The following is a 21,601-nucleotide window of genomic DNA, read 5'->3' as shown; positions in this document are numbered from 1 at the left end:
TTGTACAGGTTCTCTTAAGAACATTCTTTCCTGTGGATGACCAATTGATTTATTTGTGATCATTCTTCAGTTGATGCATTTATCTAACTTTCTACTCAGTGGTGGGATTCAAATTTTTTTACTACTGGTTCTGTGGACGTGGCTTGATGGGGGGTGGTGTGGCTTGGTGGGCATGGCAGGGTAAAGATACTGTAAAATCTCCATTCCCACCCCACTCCAGGGGAAGGTTACTGCAAAATCCCCATTTCCTCCTGATTAGCTGGGACTCGGGAGGCAGAGAATAGATGGGGGTGGGGCCAGTCAGAGGTAGTATTTACCAGTTCTCCGAACTACTCAAAATTTCTGCTACCGGTTCTCCAGAACAGGCCAGAACCTGCTGAATACCACCTCTGTTTCTACTGCTCTCCCTTTCTTTCCCCCCTTTCCCCCTCTTCTTCGGAATATATTATTATACAATATATTACATTATAATTCTTTATTTTGTTTCAAGGCAGTAACTTTCAATTACTCTTGTGTTTAGACCTCCTGTCTCCTTCATTTACCCTTCATGCACATCATACATTAGATTATCTTTTTTCTTATCTTGTACAATTGTAAATAATGCAATATTGTGTGTGTATGTGATGGGTTCTGGTCCTACTGATAGGGCTTTATCTGTGTTTGCATGAGTATATTAGGCTGTATTATGGGAGAGCTGACAACAAGGAGAGCAGGGTAAAATTTATTAAAGTTGTGAAGCACTATGGAAACTTGAGGATATTATTAATGGAGCAAAGATCTGGTAGGCTCTGACTATTTCATTCCCATAGATGCTCAGTCAGCTATGTCCTCTATGCTATCTCTAAAAGCAGTCTTAACTTTATTTTATTTTTATAATACTATTATACAATCAAATAACAGGAACTGAGTGCATGGATAATTCAGACCAGGCCCTTCCTTTCAAGTTAGGGCTACATGCCTACCAGTCCAAGTTGGGAAAAAGTCCTCCTGACTTTGGCATTAACCTATGCTTCTCCAGTTAGCACAAAGCTTGAAAGATCTTCCAAGCTTTCTTGATGTTTCAAGAAAGCACAGCCGCCTCCATCCCTACCTAACTGCCTGCATCTAGAAGAGGGGAGTTGACTTCAAGACTGCCTTAAGATTAATGTGTCCCCCAATGTAGTAAAGGCAGCCCCACGTCTCTCCAAAGGTTGATATCAAATTATAATTATTAATTGACCAAAGGAAATTAATAAATACACAAAGAGTAAACTGTCTTCAATAAAATGAACATTTAATCAAATGTAATTCCACTCTAGGACTGGCTATTCTTTGTCCTGCCCTTTGATTTCTTGTAGTGCAAGTCCACCATGCAGTTCAAAGATCAACAGCAACACTCAATATGAATATGTTTCTGCATCCTAATCTAGATTTCTGTTGTTTAACATAACCAGAGGAAGGGACCTTGGAAGTCTTTTAGTCCAACCCCTGCTCAGGCAGGAAATCCTATACCATTTCAGGCAAATAGTTGTCCAATCTCTTCTTAAAAACTTTCAGTGTTGGAGCACAACTTCTGAAGGCAAGTCATTCCACTGACTTAACTGTCAGGAAAGTTTTCCTTTCTAGGGCCGGGTTTCAGTGTATTTGTTTATAACCCACTATTAAAAAGGATCCGATCTTTATCTGTTTGCAGTAACAACTTGCGTTCAATTTCTGATACCTGTGTACCTTGAGTATTACTGGGTTGCCCACTATGACCAGTGAAAATTTACAACACCACACTAAATATAAGAGGAGATAAGAGGTAATTAATGGGCTCCAGGAGGAGGGGATCCTGTCTCCCCCATTGTGAAGCACACTAAATTTCACTGCTGCGCAAGGTGCTGCGAGAGCAGCAGGCAGGCCATGGAGGCAGCAACAGCAAATGTACCGCGATGAAGGCGGAATGCTGTTTCACACATTTTTTTTAGTCCCACAAACTTGTTTCTTTGCAAGCGATGGCAAGAAATGCGATGGAGAAACGCGACGGAGAAACATGACAGAGAAACGCGATGGAGCTGGGCTGAGGCAATGGCCCGTGTGCCCACAGAGAGGGCTCTGAGCGCCACCTCTGGTACGCGTACCATAGGTTCCCCACCACTGCCCTAAAGTATCTTAATTGGAGGGGAAATCATCTTCATTTATATTCTGCATAAATCACACCTTCCTAGGCTGTATTGATTTGGATCTCCAAGTGAAAGTGTGATTCAAAGCATGCTGCTCCTGCTGCCCAATCCTGGGGGGAGGGGAGGTGTAACATGTTTGATTTAAGGAGATGGTATCATTGTATCGTGTCTGCCCAGATGCACTCCAAATTCCCTTCCGCAGGGTCCAGCTCTCTCTCAAGGTCTATCATCTACATCTAAACTTCTAAGGTCTATCATCTACACCTATATGTTGTTTAAGGTCACCAATTTACTTTCCCTGACATTCTTTCAAACTTCCTGGTTTAAAACTACAGAGAATTAAATGGAAGTTAATAAGGAAAACAAACCAACCATATGAAACAAGATACAAAACCTCCTAGCAACATCTACGTACCACACAGATTATTTAGGAACTGTAAGAATAGAATAGAATAACAGAGTTGGAAGGGACCTTGGAGGTCTTCTAGTCCAATCCCCTGCTTAGGCAGGAAACCCTATACCAGTGATGGCAAACCTTTTTGGCACTGAGTGCCCAAACTGGAATGCGCATGCAAGCAAGCACGCACACACACTGTTTTTTGCCTGTTTTCAGTCTGTTTTCAGGCAGTTTTCCGGTCCTCTGGCACCCCCAAAGACCACCTGGCCAGTGCATGTGCTCACCAGAAACCAGAAGAGCAGTTGGCGATGGCGCGCATGCCCACAGAGAGGGCTCTGTGTGCCACCTCTGGCACGTGTGCCATAGGTTCGCCATCATGGCCCTATACCACTTCAGACAAATGGTTATCCAATCTCTTCTTAAAAACTTCCAGTGTTGGAGCTTTCACAACTTCTGGAGGCAAGTTGTTCCACTGATTAATTGTTCTAACTGTCAGAAAATTTCCCCTTAGTTGTAGGTTGCTTTTTTCTTTGATTAGTTTCCACCCATTACTTCTTGTCCTGCCCTCAGGTGCTTTGGAGAATAGCTTGACTCCCTCTTCTTTACGGCAGCTCCTGAGATATGAGAACACTGCTATCATGTCACCCCTAGTCTTTCTTTTCATTAAACTAGACATACCCAGTTCCTGCAACCGTTCTTTATATGTTTTAGCCTCCAGTCTCCTAATCATCTTTATTGCTCTTCTCTGCACTCTTTCTAGAGTCTCAACATCTTTTTTTACATCGTGGTGACCAAAACTAGATGCAGTATTCCAAGTGTGGCCTTACCAAGCAATAAAGATGTTACTTTGGAGATGCACCTATTTGCTAAAAAAAAAAATCTATAAAATTAAACTTGGGATCATAGGGAAATCCTAGAACAAGGTTTCCTAAGCTGATAGCCTTCCTGATATATGGACTTCAGAATTCTCAAAACAATTGTGCTCACTGGAGAATTGTGGGAGTTGAAGTTTACATAGGTTGGGAAACAGATAGAAGAATGACATGGAATTTTCAACAGTTTTCTCCTTCTGGATAGGAATTTTGTGATTCAATGCCCTTATCATGAGAAATGTGACATATTCTCAAAACTCTGAATTTCAAATCTGTCAGTGCAATGGGCAAAAGCCTCTCCCTATTAAATGTGAAACTATTAAGTCAAATGAGCCTTTTGTGTGTGCAGCATCACTAGTGTGGCACTGGGCATATACTGTATGAAATATAATGTCTGACAAGTACCTTTTTTTCAGATAAAGGGACTAAGACTGTAAGTGACCTATTCACTGCTTAGAAAAGTGATGCTTAAGAAGATTGTCCTCCAACTGGCTATACCTGACAAATTTTATTAAACAGTTTCCTTAACTGGAAAGTCTTAAACTTTACAGTTATGATTTCACCACTCAAATATTCCTCAAATGCAAACTCTCTCTTGTATTATGCTGCATTCATAGAATTCTTTTGTTTGTATTATCTATCTGACCCATTCTCTTGTATTGCCAAGATATTGAGCATGTTTGACATTTTAGCTGATTACTTCTCCAGAATTAAGCAGAAAGCAGGGCAACATTCCAAAGTTCCTTTCAGTGTGAAAGCTAATTATATAAATGCTTGGAACAGCAATTTCTTTTGGGATGTTAAAGTGCTTTTATTAGATTGTTCCCCTGTCCTTTTAAAATTTATTATTGGATGCTTATAAATGGTGTAACCTGGTAAGTTTTATTTCCCCTCCCACACACTTGCATTTACTTCCACATCAGGCCCAAATAGTGTAAAGTACACTTGGGTTTATTGTACCTCAGTGATAAGGGAGAGGGAAAATTGTTTGTGAGAGGAGTAGGGGGTCTTGCCTCAGTGTAGTATAACAATAGTAATAGCACTTAGACTTCTGTACTGCTTCACAGTGCTTTTACAGCCCTCTCTAAATGGTTTACAGGGTCAGCATATTGTCCCCAACAATCTGGGTCTTCCTTTTACTCACCTCGGAAGGATGGAAGGCTGAGTCAACCTTGAGCCTGGTGAGATTCGAACTGCCAAACTGCTGGCAATCAGCAGTCAGCAGAAGTAGCCTGCGGTACTGCACTCTAACCGCTGCGCCATTTCCCAAACCTGCAGTGTTTTGTTTCTGGATAAACCATGTAAATTCATGTAGTTTTATTCTCAAAATTAAATCCTATCCTCCAAATCCAAGATTTCAGCAAATCTTTTGCCTTCATTTTGTTCTTCTATTTCTAATAACTTACTCATAATCAAGGGCAGCAATTCACTGTAAAAAAGATCTGAGAGTAAACAATATTCCAGTTTTATATTATGAAGCAGTAAGACAATAAAAGCCATAGATTGAAGATGATCAGAGGAGATATGACTTATTTTTGGCCCAAAGGTGCTTTTTCCAAAAGGCAACTGGACTGTCTTGGTTTTTCCTTTGAAAATGTTTCACTTCTCATCCAAGAAGCTTCTTCAGTTCTAACCGTTCAGTTCAGTTCTAACTTCTTTAGTTAGAACTGAAGAAGCTTCTTGATGAGAAGTGAAATGTTTTCAGAGGAAAAACAAAAAACTTGCCTTTTGAAAAAAACACATTTGGGACAACCATGATCTGGGTGATTGAGAATCTTGATAGACATGACTTATCTTTGTGTAAGAAGAGTTAAACCCACTAGCTTATTTTGTTGTGAATCACAACATGATCTGCATCATAGCAGGAGCTTGTGAATCACAAGGTTAGAACGTTGGGCTGATGATCGGCAGGCTCACATTTGAGATCTGGTTGCTGCCGCAGGATGGAGTGAGCTCCCACCACATGCTCTAGCTTCTGCCAACCCAGCAGTTTGAAAGCAGACGACTTTCAATCCGGAAGTGCTTCGGCACTCTTGACATGACTGTAGTAGTAGCCACTCTAGAAATTCTGCCTTGGCAAGTTCTGATATTCAACCATGTTGATCAAATTAATACGAAGTTTGAACTTTGTATTTGCAGCCTTGTTCATACCCTAAGTATTTTCTACAGTGTTTAACTTCAAAAAAAGTGTTAAGTATTTTAAAATGTGATATTTTGATAGTGAATTATTTTTTTTAGAAAATGCAAATTGAAATGCTGCTTTAAATATGAATATTTATATTAACTTGTAGTCATATTGTTCAAGCAGAAATATATTCCCTGAACTAAAGAGAGTTATGCAAATGATTACTGTCATGGGCCAGGGAAATCAGGAAGTTCCGGCAGTTCAAATGAATATAAAGATTTATTGCAGGCTTAAACTCTCTACAAGAATCTGAGCTACTAAATTGGCGGTAGATATGAGTCAATGGAATTGAATGTGGGCTTAGATCTCTTGTGGGTGCGCAGAGACACATGACTTATGACGTGTTTGACTCTTCCCTTGGACTCAGCCTACAGTTACTTTTCTTATGATTAGAGAAATATAGATTGATGATGACATCTTGTCCAAAAAAATGGACATTGGGAACATAATTTTCATTTCCGAATAGTACACACCAAACATTATGTTCTATAAAATAAATAGGCCCGTGTTATATTTATCCTTGCTATAATCATAATTATTTCTAAGATAATAGCATTCATTTTTGTAAACTTGATAGCACTTTTCATAAAATGCTGTTATGGATAACAGAAAATCAAATATATTAATTTATATCCAGATAGGGATAGGTAAGGTAATTTGGCATGGGTTATTAATGAATAATAAAAGTGAGAGCCAGAAAAGCTTTAAATAGATCACTTAAGGCATCAGCATTATGTATTAACAAGAACTGAAGACATTTGAACACATGAACTGAATACTCTATGATGAACAGCCCAATACATTTGATAACAAAAATGTGATAATAGAAAAATGTGATAATAGATATTAGGTATTAGGTAATACTTTTTGATATCCCCAGAAGGAAAACTGTTCTCTATAATTTAATTTTAGGGAGAATACTGACTTCTTGAATATTTTATTTATTTAGCAAATTTATACAGGGACTCATCTCACAAAATATGATTTTTGCCCCTTATAAACTATGTAGCAATTCAGGACACATCAAGCAAAAATAAAAGCAAAAATAGAGATATGAGAGGCATGAAAATCCTCACTTTTTTCCCATAATAGAAGAAGAACAGTGCCTTAATTTCATACAAATGATCCTTGCAGGCTCAAGGTTGATAGAAAAACCACATTTTCAGGGTTTTCTGTAAGGCCAGGAGTATGGGGCTAATCTCCACCTCAGGTGTGTGTGTATGTGGGGGGGGGGAATGATGTCCCAGTGGTTAGGGGCATAGAAGAAAAAGTGCATGTCCTGGATCCCATCAGATAGTACTGCTTAAGAGGACTTGAAGCATAACCCTTCTACTTGACCTGATGGGATAGGGAGATGAAATTAAGAAGAGTCAATCCCTTAAATTATCTAGTTCCAAGACACGTAAGATTTTAAACTTCAAATCAGTGCCTTAATGCAGTTTGAGGAACGGAGGTGTAATCAGGGGTGAAATGCTCCCGGTTCAGACCGGCTCAGGCGAGTAGGTAGCGATGGCCAGTTCGGAGAACCGGTAGCAAAAATCCCTGCCCCCGCCCCCCATGCCCAGCTGAGCCGCGCGATCATCAGAAGCTTTTTTTCTTTTAAATGGCTCTGACGATCCAAGCTCTGACGATCCCAGCTGAGTTGCCTGATCAGGCAACTCAGCTGGGATCGTCAGAGCTTTTTGAAAGCATTTTTTTACATGGTTTTACATGTAAAAAATAGTTTTAAAAGTAAAAAAAAAAATAGCCACACCCACCCAGTCACATTAACCCCCCCAACCAAGCCACGCCCACAGAACCGGTAGTAACAAATTTTAGATTTCATCACTGGGTATAATGTATGCTATGCTAGGGAACACATCATTGTCTGTAGAGTTGCATTCTTACCACTGAAGCTTCTGGATGCTCTTTAGGAGTAGCCACCTATAGAGTGCACTACAGTAAATCCATTCCAATCCGCTCCCATTGTGAACTGGTAGTAAAGGTAAATAGAACCCACCTCTGGCTGAGAGGTAAACTCCGATTAAAAGACCATGAATGTTGTTTACTTATGTATCCACTCCTATAACTAACTGTACAGTCTTGACTGTACAGTTCCATTCTCTGTACATCTTACAAAGGGATAGATAAAAAATAGGGCCTTTATATTTTGTTGTTTGACTAGCTTTCAAATAGGGCTGCACTTCAACTCCTAGATTATTCTCTATAACCCTTGTCATCTCAAGGTTGCTTTGTCAAAATATGCTCCATCATTTTTTTTTTCACCACCTTCTCTCCTTAGGTTGATGGAATATTATGTTTGGCTGACATTCTTACAGATGGTATACATTCCCAAGCTACTCATGCTGAAGCAGCTGCAGTAATAGCTCAGATCACATCTCCTCAGCTCACTTTCACTCAGCATCTCAACAGCTTTCTGGAGAACATGGAAGAAATTGTCACCGCGCTTCTCAGTATGTATATCCATGAAAATTCCATGTTTGAATGTTGTTAAGGTGCAAAAGGCTTTGGAAATTTTTAGACTAATTACCACATGCTATGTGTGATATGCTAATTGTAATCTTTCTTTTAATTTGCGTATTTTTTCTCGCTTTTTCACTTTTTTCCCTTCCTCTTCTGGGTCAGAGTTTAAGCATGCTTGAGATAAACACATGTCTATCATCTGATAAAAATAAAAAGTTAAAAATAATAAATTAAAAAGAAAACAACAACAAGAAAAAACCCTCAAAGGGTCTTTTTCTGCTGTCAGTTTTCTATATTTTTGTTTTAGAGAGCCTGTCTCAATTGACATGCTGACTCTTAGCAGGAATATTTCTACTGATTAGGAGAATTTTCAAATATCCTAATCTCAGATTGTTTAGGAAAGGGTGAAGAACTGTTTTTAATCAAAGGCCTTATTTCATTGTTCCTTAACTTCTATCTTAACATAATAACAGAGTTGGAAGAGACCTTGGAGGTCTTCTGGTCCAACTCCCTGCTCAACCAGGAGACCCTATACCCGTACTGGCGAACCTATGGCACGCGTGCCAGAGGTGGCACACAGAGCCCTCACTGTGGACATGAGGGCCGTTGCCCCAGCTCAGCCAGCTGGTTGTTGGGTTTCCGAGGCGCGCATGCATGCCGGCCAGCTGGTCGTCGGGTTTCTGATGCTCTGGGGCGTGTGCGTGCATGCATGCGCACAGGCAGGCACGTGCCTTCTGGTTTGGGCACTCTGTGCCTAAAAGGTTCGCCATCACTGCATACCATTCTAGACAAGTGGCTGTGTGGTCTCTTCTTAAAAGCTTCCACTGATTAATTGTTCTCACCATTAGGAAATTTCTCCTTTGTTCAAGGTTGCTTCTCTCCTTGACTAGTTTCCATCCATTGTTTCTTATCTTGCCTTCTGGTGATTTGGAAAATAGATTGACCCTCTCTTCTTTGTGGCAGCCCCTCAAATATGCCCTCAAAGGGCATCATTGGGCCACCCCAATGATGCCCTTGAAGTGATGTCCGGGTGCCTGGAGGCCATGCGGATCTGGATGGGGAGGAACAGGCTCAGGCTCAACCCATCCAAGACTGAGTGGCTGTGGTTTCTGGCATCCCGCTATAGTCAGTTGACACCATCACTGACTATTGGGGGTGAGTCTTTGGCCCCCACAGAGAGGGCTCGCAATTTGGGCATTCTCCTGGATACACAGCTGTCCTTGGAGGAAGATCTGACGGCTGTAGCCAGGGGGACTTTTTATCAGGTTCGCCTGATCCGCCAGTTGTGGCCCTTCCTAGATCGGGATTACTTGTGCACAGTGACTCATGCCCTCGTCACCTCTCGTCTGGATTACGGCAATGCTCTCTAGATTGTTAGAAGGGAAATTGAGAGGTTAGATCTTTCTTTCTTTTTTTTCTCATGGTGGACATTAGTTTCTGCTCTCAAATGAATTTAAATCAGTTCAATTCCTCTTGGCTTCTGGATACCCTCTATAGTGTTGCAGTCTGCATCACATAAATATTATTAATGATGCCACAAAACTTGTGACACACTTTCTGGCAAAAACTGCCACCCAGTGGATGGCTTTAATTTTGCTGGCTTATGCTAAATGCCACGTTTTACCTGGGTGGGGTGGTGGAAACCTCTGCCGAAATATAGAAGAAATCAGCAGGAAAGAAAATAATGTTTTTTTAAAATATTTTTTTATTTATCTCCAAAATTAAAATAGAAAATAGAAAAAAAAAAGCAACTGCAAACAAAACAGCCAAGCAACATATAGATGATAATAATAATAATAATAATAATAATAATAATAATAATAATAATAATAATAATAAAATTATTCACAGGTATAGTCCATAAATACCTGGGCTATACCTGTGATTAGATACTCTGCAGGAATAATTGACTGGACCCAGATGGAGTTACACAATTTGGACAGAAAAACAAGGAAGCTTATGACAATAAATCATGCCTTGCACCCTAAAAGTGATGTTGACTGATTATATTTACCAAGAGCAGAGGGTGGTCGAGGACTCCTACAAGTAAAGCAGACTGTGGAAGAAGAAAAACACAGCTTGAATGATTACATCCAGAAAAGTGAAGAGCCAATGATTAAGGAAGTAAATAAAAGAGGCCTTTTAAAGACAACTAAAACAAAAGCAGAATATAAGAAAGAAGTAATTGAGCAGCGAGCTGAAAATTGGAAAAGCAAAGCTCTGCATGGCCAATACTTGAAAAATATTGAAAGCAAAGCTGACCAGAAACTAACTTGGAATTGGTTAAGATCAGGAGTACTGAAAAAAGAAACAGAAAACTTTATTTTGGCAGCTCAAGAACAAGCCCTAGCCACAAACTGCATGAAGGCAAAAATTCAACTTGTTACCACTAACAGCAAATGCCGCCTCTGCAATGAGAAAGATGAGACAGTCGACCACCTGATTAGTGGGTGCAGCAAAATTTCACAAACTGACTACCTACAATTCCATGACCGTGTTGCTAAGATCATTCACTGGAAATTGTGCCAGAAGTTTGGATTTGAGTACAGCAAAAACCACTGGGAACATCAGGTTGAGAAAGTTTTAGAGAATGAGAAACTCAAGATCTTGTGGGACTTTAGGATTCAGACTGACAGGCACTTGGTCCACAACACACCTGACATAACAATAGTTGAAAAGAAAAAAGTATGGTTCATTGACACTGCAATACCTGGTAATGCACGGATTGAAGATAAGCAGCAAGAAAAAATCACAAAGTAGTGGGACTTGCAAATTGAAGTTGAGTGACTGTGGAAAAAGAAATCATGTGTTGTCCCGATTGTAATTGGGGCCCTTGCAGCAATACCCAAAGGGCTACCCCGCTATTTAGAAATTCTAAGTTTACCGGACTTGAACATTTTGACTCTACAAAAAAACACCCTACTCGGAACAGCTTACATCCTCCGACGATACCCTAACAGTTCCTAGGTCCTTGGTTAGGACTCGAGCTGCTGAGCTATTAACCAGCCTCAAAGGCTGTTAATCTCACCAAAAATTAACAACAACAACAACATCAACATCATCATCATCAACAACAACAACAACAATAATAATGCAGAAGAAGAAAAACAAAGTTTGAATGATTATGTGAACCGAAGTACAGAAAAATTGCTGCAGGCTGTGAAAATGGAGAACATTATAAAAACAACAGAAACAAAGGCAGAATATAAGGAAAAACAGCTGGATGACAGATTAAATAGATGGAAAACCAAAGCTTTGCATGGACAGCACTTGAAAAACATTGAAGGAAAATGTGATGACAACTTTACATGGGCATGGCTTAAGATGGGAACCATCAAGAAAGAAACAGAACGTTTAATACTGGCTGGTCAAGAACAAGCACTACAAACTAATGCCATGAAAGCAAAGATACAAAAATCCACCAACAATCCAAACTGCCGACTTTGCAACAACAACAAAGTTGAAACTGTTTCACGTTTAATATGTGAATGCAGCAAAATCACACAAACTGATTACAAAGCTAGATACGACTGAGTTGCTAAATTAATCCACTGGTCATTATGTAAAAAACACAACTTTCCTGTATCCAAAAAGTCATGGGAGCACAAAGTGGAAAAAGTTATCAAAAATGAGACAGTGAAGATCTTGTGGGACAGATCGTCATTGGAACACAACAGATATCACAGTTGTCAAAAACCGAAATGTACAATTTATTGACATCATGGTACCAGGAGATGCTAGAGTCGTAGAAAAAGAACTGGAAAAAATCACGAAATATCGCGACCTGGCCATCAAAACTACACGGCTATGGATGAAACATGTAACAGTGATACACATTGTCATCGGGGCACTTGGTACCATGTCCAAGAATTTTATAAGGTACATCAGCAAATTGCATCTTTCTGCAATAACACCAGTGGAACTGCAAAAAACTGCGCTACTTGGAACATCGTACATCTTAAGAAGGTACTTGGTTGATACCTAGGACACTGGCAGCAACCCGTATCAACCATTAGCACCAGTCAATGGTATTTGTGATGCATTTTTGAATGTTCAGTTGACTGAGTTTCAAGTTTAATGAATAAAGTAATAATAATAATTTGCCAGACGACGATGATGATGACGACGACGATGAAAACAGTCATGGTTTAAGCACCTGATTTACTATCATGTTGGAACATGAGGTTCTGCTATTAGAATTATGATTAACAAGTAAGAGAGTTATCTGTTGTTAGCATTAAAGCATCTACTTTTTGCATTCAGGTCCAGCTGTACCTAAGCATATTTAGAAAGAAAAGACTGCAATAGGGAATCTTTCCTCTAATAAATCTCTAATTTCTCCATTAAATTTATAGCTAAGTAATTGAATTACTGTTCTTATTTATTTAATCCCAGAACCACAGACAAATCAAATTGCTGGGTGAGTCAGACCTTAGTTAAAATAGATGTATACAGAAATTAAAAGATACTTAGAAGGTTATAATAACAGCTCTGTCTGCAGCATTTTAAGAGGTCTTTGGGTTTCCAATGCTCTTTCCCAGAAAGGGAAAATAGCACAGCTTTAGCTATAATGATAGCAAGATACACAAATTAAATATCTTGTGAATCAATTAGTTATATTTATCTGTGCATCCGGTTACATTTGATCTAGCAACCGAATCTATATCTACATCCAGACTCTATGGTACAACCACATTTGTATCATGCATTTTTATTTGAAGTAAACAGCTGTTCAAGGATCTTTCCTCCCACCCATAAAATGTTTTAAAACATGTAAGCAAACAAAGCATGCAAGGAAACTAACTAAGGAAAGAACCAACCTAGAACTAAGAGAAATTTCCTGATAGAACGATTACCGTAATCAGTGGAATGACTGGCCTCCAGAAATTGTAGGCTCATTGGAGGCATTTAGGAAGAGAATGGACAACCATTTTTCTGAAATGGTACATGGTTTCCTGCTTGAGCGGGGGTTGGACTAGAAGATCTCCAAGGTTCCTTTTAACTCTGACTGTTATTCTGTTAAATAAATGGACTGGTTTTAATTTAATATTTTAATTGGGTTTTCTAATTCCTAGAACTGTGCCAAGAGGCTGCCTCTGGGGAAGTTTTCCTATTGGCTTCAGCTGCACTTGCCAATATTACATTTTTGGACTCAAAGGCCTGTGAGATGTTGCTTCAACTGGATGCGATGAAGATTCTTATTGCAGCTTGTTCTGACAAACAGAAAGTAGATAGTCCATATTCTCGAGATCAGGTAAGCATATTTAATGTATGTCCAGAGAACTTAACATGAACGGTTGACATAGTATAAGAAAAAAAATATATAGATGTAGGAAAGAGTTCAGAATACCCCTGATTTAATGCTTGGTGTAGCTGACTTTGCACGTAATGGACAAAATCTTCTGAACAGGATATGCCCAAAAAATTTGAAATAACAGCTTCATCTTACTGTCCTGTTTAGTGTTGATGTCCTCAGAGTTTTGGAATTCTCTTTCATGGCTTTTTCTTCTTATTGTACCATTTATTAAAGACTTTTTCATGCAAAGCCAGCTTTGTGGGATAACATAGCTTTGCTTATAATGATGTAATAGCTTTAGTAGCCATTCTGGAAATCTATTTAGAAGTAAGCACCTTTAAATAATGCCATGATGCTAGTAGTTTGAAAGGTTATGGCCTAGGAAAGAAAATAAATCAACTCAAGAATAATTAAAATAATAGCAGTTTTCATCCTTATTGGTAGTAGTCAGATATGGGTAGCAATTTCCAGTGAGGATCAAACTGATAATATGGCACCTCTTGGTGGTCAGCGTAATGAAAGATGGCACAGAATATATGCTGTGCAAAAATAAAGAAATGTCTCTTTATTCTAAGCCTCCTTTACTCATGTAAACCTTGTCCACAGTGGCGCGACATAGAATATAATATATGTATCCTTCTGTTCTGTGAGAAGGTGGACTGTATATACGATTCTGATAGCCTTTATTGCTAACAATATTTTTAAATAGAAAGTGTTCTCTTTGATTGACCAAATCGCCCCATTCAGTAAAATGGATGGACTGGCTATGTCAAAGTCCAAATATACTGTAAATTAGGAATGATTAAAATAGCAAGTAGATAGAAATGACATTTTTATCCAATGAGTCATCATGCCAAAAATGGAAGAGGCATAATTTAATTGAGGTCAGAAGTGATTTAGTATTTCTCAAAAATAGTGCTGCTCCTACAAAGATGATAAATTTAAATAAATTCATTTTTTCTAAAAGAAAATATACTGTTTTGGTTTTGTTCCTTTTGTTACATCATCACTGGCTGTGTTAAAATATCAGAAAAATCATATTCATTTCAGGACTTCATTTCATTTCATTTCAGGACATTTCAGCACTTTATAATGGTTAAATCAGATGGGTGGTCTAAATTCTCACTTTAATCCACAAACAAAAAATGTTTGGATTTAAATTAATTTCACTTATATTTCTTTGCTTTTTCTTTCTAAATTGCTGTCCCTCTCATTTTCCCATTTATTATAGTGATTAAAACTTTGAGGTATTAAAACTCAAGCACTCTGTTACAGATGAAAATACCTAACCTGATATCTGTAAATATGTGTGCTTGTTTATATGTCATTATGTGATGTCATTGTGTCACTTACCATTGGTTAGTACTTACCATTAGCCCCGCCTTCTCTGTATATAAGTTCTTGTTCCTCCCAGATTAGTGCTTTTGTCTAATTGTGTTCCTGAGAAAGAAAAGAAATAAATATTACTATTACAAGAAAGCCTACAGTCTCTTATATATGGGCCTAACCAGGATAACCAAACTAGCAACAAATTGGTAGCAAGAGGATGGTTTGGTAGGCCCAACCGAACATAAAGATGCAAGACTCACATAACGACAAAAGAAGACCTGCCACCAGATACATAACGAAAAGAATGGCAGCTCAACTAACTCCTGACAAATATACACCACTTGAAAATATTAAGAAACAAACGCAATTACAAGAAAATGAACTGCTAACACCAAACAAAGAAGATGAGGTAAAAAGAAAAATACTAGAATTAATAGAAACAACTACAGCTGAATCAAATCTGCTTGTGAAAATCCGCAGCATAATAAACGACCACGGAACAGCAGCAGATAACGAAAATAACAAACAAGAAAACTGCAAGGTAAGAAATTCAACCCCTGACTTCAAAAATGACACCAAAGATGGCGACAGCTTCCCGCCTTTTTCATGGCAGCCATCTTACCCACCTAATACCTCTAATATGCCTGACCAATTACTAAAAGAATTCCAAACCTCAAACTACGAAATAAAAAACAAAACCTACCAAGAAGATGATTACCCGAGTCCAAAAACAAATAAAAAACAATTATTTAAACAAAACAAAGCTCAACCTACTGAAGTAGAAATAGACAATGCTATACAGGTGCTAACTGCAGCACTCGGGACTAAACTAACAATACCAAACAAACAACCAGAAAATGAAATAGAAAATTCTAAACTACCATCTACCAAAGGCCAAAAAGAAATAGACTGTCTAAAGAAAGGCCTAGCCACCCGAAGAAAGACAAGCTGGCAATCATACTTACCTACTGAAGAGCAGCTCCCTGAACAACCTGGCTCCATTGGCAATGGCGGCCCGCCTCAAGCTCCACTTACTGACGACCTCAGAGAAGACTCCCCGATGAGCAGAGCAGCACCCCAGGCATTCTTCAGTCACCAGAGGCCCTCCGGAAACAAAGCAGAGCAACAGAAGGCCGTCTGGGACTTCACCCCAGGAGCTGCAGACACAGGAACCTCCCTCATCGACTGCTGGAGAAAAATGAGGACTGAGCATGCCCAGAACGAGCCTGCAAAGAAAGAAGGAAACATAAATACAAGTCAGCGCAACATAGAGATAAGTAAATACAGACATACATCTACCATACCCAGGCCTTATTGTGAGTATGCTAAGGTCTTAAATCATGGACAGCTACTAAACATGAATAACACCTCACTACACTCAGGGACAATACCTCCAGACTTTATAAAATTGAAATTAGATGGAAGTAACTTAATGGAATGGGATCAGTGTTTACAGATTGTATATATGAAAGAAAATGTTTTATTTTTTATTGATAACCCACCAAATAAGCCTTGGACCTATGAAATAGACTGCCTCCACCACAAAGCATACTATATGTTAATTGTTTCTATTTCCCCAAGTATACTCCCCAGTATAGAGCATAATTTAACTGTATTTGAAGTATATCAAAAATTATTCAGACTGTTCTATAGCAAAAATGTAGCCACTACCACAAAAATCTCTAGGGAATTCTATTCTGCCAAACTAAAACATGATACATCCATGAGTGAGCATATCTTGAATTTAAACGCTGTAAGAGCAGACCTTATTCAAAGGGGAGAAACCATTTCTGACAACACCATGAAAAGCATTATAATTAACTCACTAGATCACAGCTGGGATAACTACATTACACTAATAGATAACCTAAGTATAGAGCAAATTACTTTAGAAAACCTTACCAATAAGCTTATTACTGAAGATAGACTTAGAAGAGAGCGATATACACAACAAAGAGAAGGTAGAAATCAAAGAAGGACTGATTTCAGGGCCAGAGACAGATACCCACATGAATGTCTCACATGTGGATCTGAAAGACATCAGAGTAGAGACTGCCCCAAGAATATAGGATACAGTGACTCATATAAACACAAGGATAGAAGAATACACTTTTTAGACAGAACCTCCCCAGATTACAGGTATAAGAGAAGAGAATCACCACACTCTAGAGAAAGACAAACTTACAGAAATAACCCTAGAGAAAATAAGAAAGGATCACTATATGGAATAAGAAATAATAACACTTTGATATCTGATTCACTCAACACCTGGCTCATAGATTCAGGAGCCACATGCCATACAACTCATAATAGAGAAATATTAAGTAACTTCACTGAAAAGAAATATTATATTAAAGTAGCAAACCAAAATAGAGTCCTAGTGAGAGGAATAGGAGACACGCATATAAAAGGTATAGGAAAAATAGAGGGGGTACTATTTGTGCCCGAAATTCCAAATAACATATTGGCAACCCTAAAGTTAAGCATAGACAATGCAATAGAAACCACTTTCAGAGGTGGAAAGGTATTCATGACTAAGAACAACAGAAACATAGGTAAACTATTTACAAATGATGGACTAACATACCTACTGCCACAAGATAACGAACTAGTCTATGCAAACTATCAATTAAGAAACGAAAAACCAAATTCAGATAGCCATGATGAAAATAATGATAAGAATGCATCAAACACTGATACTAATATGTCTGAAAATTTAAACAATGGAAAACCTATTCACGATAATTGTAGTCACTTACTCCACAGAAAGCTAGGACACGCGAGCTTTCCAGTCATACGAAAAATGTTAGAGTGTTCCGAAGATTTAAAGATAAAGAACTGTAAAAATTACTTAGAATGCTCTGTGTGCAATTCTTCCAAAATTAAAAACAAGCCAAAACCCAAAAAAGCCACTCGCACCACACAATCAACCTTTCAACTAATTCATATGGATGTAGTAGGCCCATTAAAACCTTCAATTAAATACAAAAAAAGATACTTCCTGACCATAGTCGATGACTATAGTAGATTTGGTTTTGTATACACCCTTAACCACAAAAGTGAGGTTTTCAAAAAATTTAAGGAGTTCTTTAAAATGGTAGAAACACAACACAATACCAAAATCAAACAAATAATGACTGACAGGGGGTCGGAATTCCTATCCAACGAATTTTCAATTTGGCTAAAATCACAAGGAATATTGCACTTTAAATCTTGTCCATTTTCCCCATTCCAAAATGGAGTCTCTGAAAGGAAGAATGGTTTGCTACAAACCATGGTTAAATGTGTGTTAGATGATGCTGGTTTAAACCAGTCATTCTGGGCTGAAGCCCTTAATTATTCCAATTACACTATAAATCGCTTATGGTCCAGTACAATCAATAAGACCCCATACGAACTCATGTATGGAAGGAAACCAAAAATTGGGCATTTACACGTATTTGGTGTATCTGCTGATGTATATGTGCCCTCACAGTTAAGGCGCAAAGGAGAGAAAGTATCCAAAAGACTGATATTTATGGGGTACGAATCAGGAACCAAGGGATATCGCTTCATTGATAAAAATAATCACTTCATTGTATCCAGATCTGCCGTGTTTCATGAACACATGAACTGGTCAAAATTACATCTCAATGAAATTTACCCAGAATCAAAAAATATTACACACACGCACGCAAAACATCACACATCAGATACGAACCCCAAATCCACATCTACTAACAGAATCAAATGCCCAGTAATAGTTAATGATGAATGGAAAAAAGGACACCCCACTTTGAAAGTAGATCAATTAACCGAAAAAGAAGCTAAGTATATGCATAGCGATGAACATCCCCAGAATAGGCCCATTAGATCCAATAGGGGCATAATTCCTAAAAGATTAGATGATTACGTACTGTCTATCCAAGCTAAACACCTGACTCCTAACACATATGATGACATACTTAAGCTACCCCTAGAAGAAAAAAGTAAGTGGGAGGAAGCAATGAAAAAAGAGATGGACAGTTTGAGAGAACTAAATGTATATACACCAACAGACCTGCCCACTGAGAAATCCCCTATTGGCACTAGGTGGATCTATAAAATCAAGGAGCTAGAGGATGGTAAATTCCTATACAAAGCCAGGTTGGTGGCTCAAGGCTTTGCCCAAAGATTTCCGGATGACTATGAAGACACTTACTCCCCAACCGTTAGATCAGAAAGCGTGAAAACAGCACTAGTGTTAGCTTCTATCTTAAATCTGGAAGTATATCAATTTGACGTGCAGACAGCCTATCTGCACGCTGATCTAGATAAAGAAATTTATGTGAAAGCACCCCCAGGAAAGGATACCAAAAAGGGAGAAATTTGGCTATTAAACAAGAGCCTTTATGGACTAAAACAGTCCGGTAAGCGGTGGTATGAGTGCTTATCAAAGATACTTAAAAATATGGGTTTTGTAGCTACTTCATCTGATTTTTGTTTTTTCACAAAAAAAAAAATAATGATTCTATTGAATATGTTTTGATTTATGTTGATGATATATTGTATTTTGGACACAACAAAATTAAATGTGATAATTTCGCTGAACAACTAGGCAAAAATTTCAACTTAAAAATATTAGGAAAGGTAAATAAGTATCTAGGAGTCCAAATTGACAAAACAGATAAGGGGTTCAAATTATCTCAGAAAGACAAGATTATGGAACTCATACAAAAATGTAACTTAATTAATTCAAAAATTTGTGATACTCCTATGTCAACTGATTTTTATAGGAATGTGTATAATGAGTACGAACCATTCAAGGATAACACGTTATATCGATCAATTATTGGGTCCTTATTATACATATCTAATTGGACCAGGCCTGATATCACCCTTGCTGTAAATTTGTTGTCAAGACATGTAAGCAATCCTAACTCATACCACTGGGAAGGAATTAAGAGGATTCTAAAATATCTAAAGTCTAGCATTGATATGTGCTTATTCTTAGAACCATTCATTTCTGAAAAACCAACTTTGACCTGCTACGCTGATGCTGATTGGGCTACTGATTCAAAAACCAGAAAAAGTACTTCTGGATATGTTTTTCTTATAAATGGCTGTGCGGTGCACTGGTACACAGGCAAACAGAATTTAATTGCCACTTCCACAGCGGAAGCCGAATATGTTTGTTTATCCAAAGCGGTCAACAATCTAACTTGGTTCGATGACTTGTTAACCAATGTGTGGGATGAACCTGTTTATCCAATTATTATCAATGAGGACAATAAGGCAGCAATTGATATATCAGCTTCCGAAGCAATAGGTCAACGATCTCGACATATCGATATAAAATATAAACATGTAAGACAACTGTCAAGTATAGGATTTATTAAAGCTGTCCATTGCGATACTAGTGAACAAATTGCTGATATCCTCACTAAGCCATTGCCAACCAAACAACATATGTATTTGACTTCCAAACTTGATGTGCATATATAATCTTAATAACCCACCATTAGTTAGGTATTTTAGAGGGGGATTTGTTACAGATGAAAATACCTAACCTGATATCTGTAAATATGTGTGCTTGTTTATATGTCATTATGTGATGTCATTGTGTCACTTACCATTGGTTAGTACTTACCATTAGCCCCGCCTTCTCTGTATATAAGTTCTTGTTCCTCCCAGATTAGTGCTTTTGTCTAATTGTGTTCCTGAGAAAGAAAAGAAATAAATATTACTATTACAAGAAAGCCTACAGTCTCTTATATATGGGCCTAACCAGGATAACCAAACTAGCAACACACTCTGTATAAGAACCTAGTTTTCTATCACAATTCTATAAAGGATAATTCCAAATGCCAGCCAGAAGGAAAACCTGCTAGACTTCTAAAAATCTACTAATGTTTGACCTGTTAAAGAAAAAATAAAATCCATAATAGTAGAAAGTTACCTAGAAATGCTATTTCATACATGATCTGTCTTTTATTGATCAGATTTACTTAATAAACTGTTTCTATACAGGCAGAGGTTTGTCCTCCGAGCTTGGCTCCCAGATGTTTCATTACAAAACTAGGTAACATCTTCAGCAGGAGGGTTTGGGGATGAAGTGTCTTGTTTCTTTATATAGGTCCTCGGTGGCCGGTTTTGTGGTTTTGTGACTGGTTGAATCACAGGACTGATTGAATCACAGGACCAATTGAATCACAGGACCGACTGAATCACAAGGCTGATTAATTCACAAGACTGGTTCTGGTCTTGTGACTTCTGACTGGTTGCTGTGAGGTGTGAAATTCAGCTTGTGTAGCCTGGGTGCTCATCGATTGGGGGTTCAGATGGTCTGCTTTCTCATTGGTTCATACAGTGGTTCTAAGTCAGTCTTATAAATCAACCAGCCTTGTGAATCAGTCATGTGATTCAATAGACCTGTGATTAAACCAGTCCATCACCCAGGACCTATATAAATCAGGACCAATCACCCAGGACCTATATAAACAAACAAGACACTTCACCCCAAAAAAACCCACTGAAGGTATTATCTAATTTGGCACAATGAAACATCCAGGAACCAAGCAGCAAGCTTGGAAGACAAACCTACAACTTGAGCTACAAACTGTCTATTTCTGATTCTGGTCCTATAACAGAATCGTTACGTACCCTTCTATTTAATTTCTCATCCAAGTACTAATTAGGACAAGGATGGAGTTCCTTTGATATCAGTCAACTTGATAGTGATGAGTTATTGTTCAAAGACATCTGAAGTCTACAGTTTCTCCAAACTTGGATGAAATCAAGCCAATTTATTTCTATGAGTCCTTCTTTTGCAGACCTGAAACTAGGACAATGCTTTGAATGAATCCATTCTTTCAAGCTGCTTCCTCAAGCAAGGTGTACTTCCTACTCCTAGTAAAAAGAAGTAGTGACACTTTCTTTCTTGGCATTGTTTTCTCC

At 38.3% G+C, this 21,601-nt stretch overlaps 1 protein-coding gene across 1 annotated transcript in view; it reads left to right on the top strand.

The window, feature by feature from the left end:
- The window catches only part of INSC (INSC spindle orientation adaptor protein), an 88,991-nt gene that overhangs the window by 54,175 nt on the left and 13,215 nt on the right, over positions 1–21,601 (top strand). The window contains exons 8-9 of the mRNA XM_070935164.1: positions 7,880–8,051; positions 13,137–13,315. Of these exons, the coding sequence (XP_070791265.1) occupies positions 7,880–8,051; positions 13,137–13,315 (351 nt within the window). The remainder of the gene's footprint in view (positions 1–7,879; positions 8,052–13,136; positions 13,316–21,601) is intronic.

The sequence above is a fragment of the Pituophis catenifer genome, unplaced genomic scaffold (assembly GCF_029215685.1).
Source record: "Pituophis catenifer annectens isolate HBS135680 unplaced genomic scaffold, rPitCat1.0.hap2 SCAF_1, whole genome shotgun sequence".
Lineage (NCBI taxonomy): Eukaryota > Metazoa > Chordata > Lepidosauria > Squamata > Colubridae > Pituophis > Pituophis catenifer.
Note: the sequence above shows the minus strand (reverse complement) of the source record. Positions and strands in the feature narration are given on the sequence as shown.